The sequence below is a fragment of the Echinops telfairi genome, unplaced genomic scaffold, assembly GCF_000313985.2.
Source record: "Echinops telfairi isolate 266 unplaced genomic scaffold, ASM31398v2 ScPeMD7_2291;HRSCAF=2852, whole genome shotgun sequence".
Lineage (NCBI taxonomy): Eukaryota > Metazoa > Chordata > Mammalia > Afrosoricida > Tenrecidae > Echinops > Echinops telfairi.
Genome location: NW_022106189.1, coordinates 48,187,130 through 48,191,389, shown reverse-complemented (window position 1 = coordinate 48,191,389; position 4,260 = coordinate 48,187,130). Strand labels below are relative to the sequence as shown.

Genomic DNA, 4,260 nt, shown 5'->3' with positions numbered 1-4,260 from the left:
CCGCTCAGGGACCCCTTGAGGTCAAGGCCTCACAGGAGGGTGGGTGGAGCCCAGCTCTCTAAAGGAACCTGACTCCTTTGGCCCATGGCCACGGACCTTCTCTAGAACAAGTGTCCCCACCCCTGGGGATGGGTAGGGATGTTTGCTTCCTCTCCTCCCTCCGAAACCCAAATGGGAGGGCTGGGCTTCCCCGAGGGAGGTGGCCCTCGCCTGGAAGTCTGCCACCTGGAGCAAGGAGGCTGTGACCCTGTGCTACTCGGGTGAGCCGGGGACCAGAGCTAGCACCTCAGCCAGCCAGCTAACGGTGGCACCAGCACCGAGTCCCCATCCTCCTGGGTAACAAGCCCCCATTAGCAGAAGCGTGGCCACGTAGCATAAAGACCCTCCCCCATCACACAGGGCCCACACGTCGGGCTGCTTACCAAAAAGGCTGCACTTTAAATCTCCATGGGAGGCAGATGAGGCTACCTGCTCCTGTAAGGCGTTTCAGCCCCAGAAACCCGGAGGGGCTGGTGTACATCAGCTCTACTCAATGGCCATGGACTTGGCTGCGTCTGGTCCAGTCCTGGTTGTAGCTGAGTGACCCAGAGACTGGGTCCCTGCAACAGCTCCCAGCTGCCCTGCCAAACGTTGGCAGCCTGCCCTGGCCCCTTCCTGCACCCTGCTGGCCTGAGGAGGCAGTGGCCTAAGCTAGCACATGAGGTGACCTCAGGGGAAGTGGCCATGCCCAAGTGCCTGGCATCGAGGAGTGCTGAGCCAGGGGTTCCCTGGGCCACTAGCCTGTGAGAGTCTGCAGCACTGACTGACCCCGGCCCACCGGGGTCAGACCACTAGTGTTCATGCTCCTGCACAGTCCGGGAGCTACGAATTCCACCAACATCCTAGGCCCTTAGGGCATCTCCAGGGCCCCCCAACATCAGCTCATACCCCTGCTTGTGCTCAGCTGCCTCCGGAGCCCTGGGGCAAAGGGACCCCACCTCTACTCTGCAGGTGGTTTCTACACCAGTCCTGCCCTGGGGGTCCCAGAGCCCTACTTCCTGCAGCTGGGACCCCCAGGCCCCATCTCCCATTGTGGCCCAAGAGGATCAGAGGCAAGAGAGGTGGAAGGAGCCTTGCTTCTCCTCTTGAGCCGGCCACTGCTTGGAGGGTCCCTGCATGCTTGGTCCACAGCCAACCTGGGGAGACTGCCCAGTCATGGCCCCCAGACACAGCCAAGCCTTCCACCCAGCGGGGCCAGGCAGACAAGGGGCAGGTCCCCGTGCTAGAGTGACTGCTGTGGTCAGCCCCAGCGGGACGAGGGGACTCCAGCAGGGACATATCTTCCTGAGGGACTGGCCAGCATGCGTGACCATGATGAGATGATGGTTGGGACCAGGGTGGGGGAGAGGGCAGGACTTGGGATCCTTCGAGGGAGGGGAGGATGGAGCCTCGAGGGGCTGCCTGTGGCATCAGGGAACCCGGCATCCCAGGGTGTGGGCTGGACAACCAAGGACGGGGTCTCCCACCACTCGGCGCAGAGGCCTCAAGGGATAGGGGTCACAGTTTAGTCTGAGATGTGTGAGGTACTCCTGATGTCAGGGCGCACACTCGGCAGCACAGGGGGCTGCCGCTTGGAGACCCCCAGGGAAGTCACAGGAGGGTGGGTCCTGGAAGGCGGACGCATATCCCAGAGGACCTTCCCAGCCAGACCCCTGGGACCTGGACCCCCACCCATGATACCTGGGCCTCACCTGGCAGGGGCAGGTGGAGCCGTGAGCTCAGCTCTTCCCAGATTCTGAGGCCTGGGCTCCTGCCCTGCCTGCCCCTCTCTACTGAGACACTGTGAAGGAGACCCCAAGGGCAGGGCCCCTGCAGTGACTGGGGAGCTGCATCCTGCAGGGGTGGCCCATGGGGACACGCCTGGGGGAAGGCACTTACCCATCGATGACAGGAGTGCCCTGCATGATCCTCTCTGCCTGCTCTCTGAACGTGTCTGCCACGCAGACAGCCACCAGGGACCACAGCCACCAGCCGTGCCACATGGCTAGTCTTGCTTGCTGTGCTGCCTGTGTTGGGAAGATGAGGGCAGTGCTGTCAGGAGGATCAGGTGGCCTTTGGGCCAGGGTGATTACTGCCAGCCCCTCCCCTCACATCTAGTTCAATGAGTAACCAGCCCAGGCTGGGTGAGGGGACAGCCTTTATTGGGCATGGCTGGGCGTAGCTGCCTCGGCGGGCGGAGGCATAGCAAAGACTTGGTTCCTACTGAGAGTCGCCCTGAAGTTATGAGACCCCATAGGGGTTGGAGGGCCCCAAGGGCAGGACTGTGGGGAGCCTGCAGGAGCGGACCCTGAAGGGATTGCTTGGTCCGAGGAGAGACGAGGTTGTGCCAGGGGGCAGCGAGATGGGAATTTGAGGGGCTTCTGCCAGAGAGGAGGTTCTGATGGTCCCACTGCCACAGCCTCTGTGGGTGCTCAGGGCTTGGGGCCCCCAGTCCTCAGTTGTGGTACCCAGAGAAGCACTTTGGGGACTTTGTAGGTCCATGACCTACCCTGGACCTGCTCCCTCCCCCGGTTTTCTTCTTACTCGTGCACTGCGGGTCTGCATGGATGAGTATCTTTCGGTGACCTGCCATCGTGGGGTCGGGATGGTGCCCACTGGCCTGACGCTGATGGCCACACACAGCTCTGGCCCGGTCCCGGCCTCACAGAGGCCCTCAGCTGGGGTCACCCTGGGCAGGCACCATGGCAGGGTTGTGGGCTCCCAGGTGAAGAGCGATGATATGTTCTCTATGGGGTCCGGAGCCTTGGCAGCCCTCCCTGGTGAGGCAGCTCTCAGCACACTGCCAGACCCCCCTGGGACAGGCCACCTTCTAGAGGGCCAGCCTTGCTCAGGATGAGGCATCTCCCCAGACCATCTACTCTGACCCACCGAGGCCTGGCATGCCCTCTGCTCTGTGACTTTGTTTCCCAGGGCTGGTTTTGCCTCTTTCTGCACTCCTCACTCACACACACACAGCTCCGCGTCCATCCTCAGTGACATGGACTGCACCTCTTCTGTGGTGCTGCCCTTATTCCTATCCTCATCCTAAACTTCCACCACCAAGGGCATCAAACCAGCGCCCCTCACGTGGAAGCTCCCTCCCCACAGCCCCCTCAACCCCTGCTAACTGCTCATCTTCTATTTCTATAGATTGGCTTGTTTCGTATTCTTGCCATCATGCAGTAAAAAATAAGTCCAATAAATACGTCCTTTGCCACAGACTTCTTCCAGCTGCAGGACAGTCCACTGTGTATGCCCATGTGTACATGCCACACTAGTTCGCATATACCGTGCTGTGTGCAGATGTCATAACGTGTATGAACATAGATGCCTTATTGTGAGCATATGCGCCATACTGTGTGCCTGTACCATCATAAGTGTATATTCCACATTGTTTGTGTATACCATACTGTGTATACATAGTACTGTATGTGTGTGCATGTGCCACGCTGTATACATGCCATATTGTACATACGTTTGCACCATACTGTGTGTGCATCATACCGTGTGCATGTGCCGCACTATGTGTGCATGCTTGCCATTCTGTGGTCATACATTGAGCTGTTGGTGGGCACTTTGGTTTCCACCTTCTGTCCTGTAAAGACTGGCTCTCAGCGCCCTGAAGACCCAGGTGTTTCCCAAGGAGGGTCAAGGTGTTGGTCTTCCTGGCATTGAATCTTGTTCTCCTTTCCGTTTTCACCCTCAGAACTGGTTGGCCTTCGTTGTTTAAATGCTCTGATGTCCCCTGGGTTTAGACATCAGTAAGGAAATAGACTGATCAGCCACCCCCAGCTGGTGGTTGTTTCCTGATGTCCCCTCACACAGCTCTCAGGCTCCCACACCTCACACCGTCCTCCCTCTGCAGTCTGCCCTGGGGGCCTGCCTGAGCCCCAGCCTGGGTCCCACTCAGCTCCATCACTGTGAGAGGGTCAGCCTGTCAGACTCCACAGCGGCACGGCACCGTGGTCCAGGGCCACCCTGCATGGCCTGTCAGAGGAGCACATGCTTCTGGATGCAGCCCCCAGGCCTGTCTGCCCGCCTCCTGAGACACCTCTGTATGGAGTTCCGCCCTCCGCCCTCTGCCCTCCCTTAGCAGTTGACCTTGTTAACTGTCTGAACCACCCAGGGCTGTGGCCTCACCAAACCTGCCCTTGTCAATGGTTTTATTTTCACCCTTGCCTGTTCTTTTTCACTGTCTCCCTCTGAGTGTCCTGTGCATATTCTCTCAGCTTCCAAGCTGTG

The 4,260-nt window shown here is 59.3% G+C and overlaps 1 protein-coding gene across 1 annotated transcript in view; it reads right to left on the bottom strand.

Moving 5' to 3' along the window:
- Window positions 1–4,260, bottom strand: part of DPEP1 (dipeptidase 1) — an 11,779-nt gene that overhangs the window by 2,896 nt on the left and 4,623 nt on the right. The window contains exon 2 of the mRNA XM_004704730.2: window positions 1,918–2,045. Within this exon, the coding sequence (XP_004704787.1) occupies window positions 1,918–2,021 (104 nt within the window). The 5' untranslated portion in view covers window positions 2,022–2,045. The remainder of the gene's footprint in view (window positions 1–1,917; window positions 2,046–4,260) is intronic.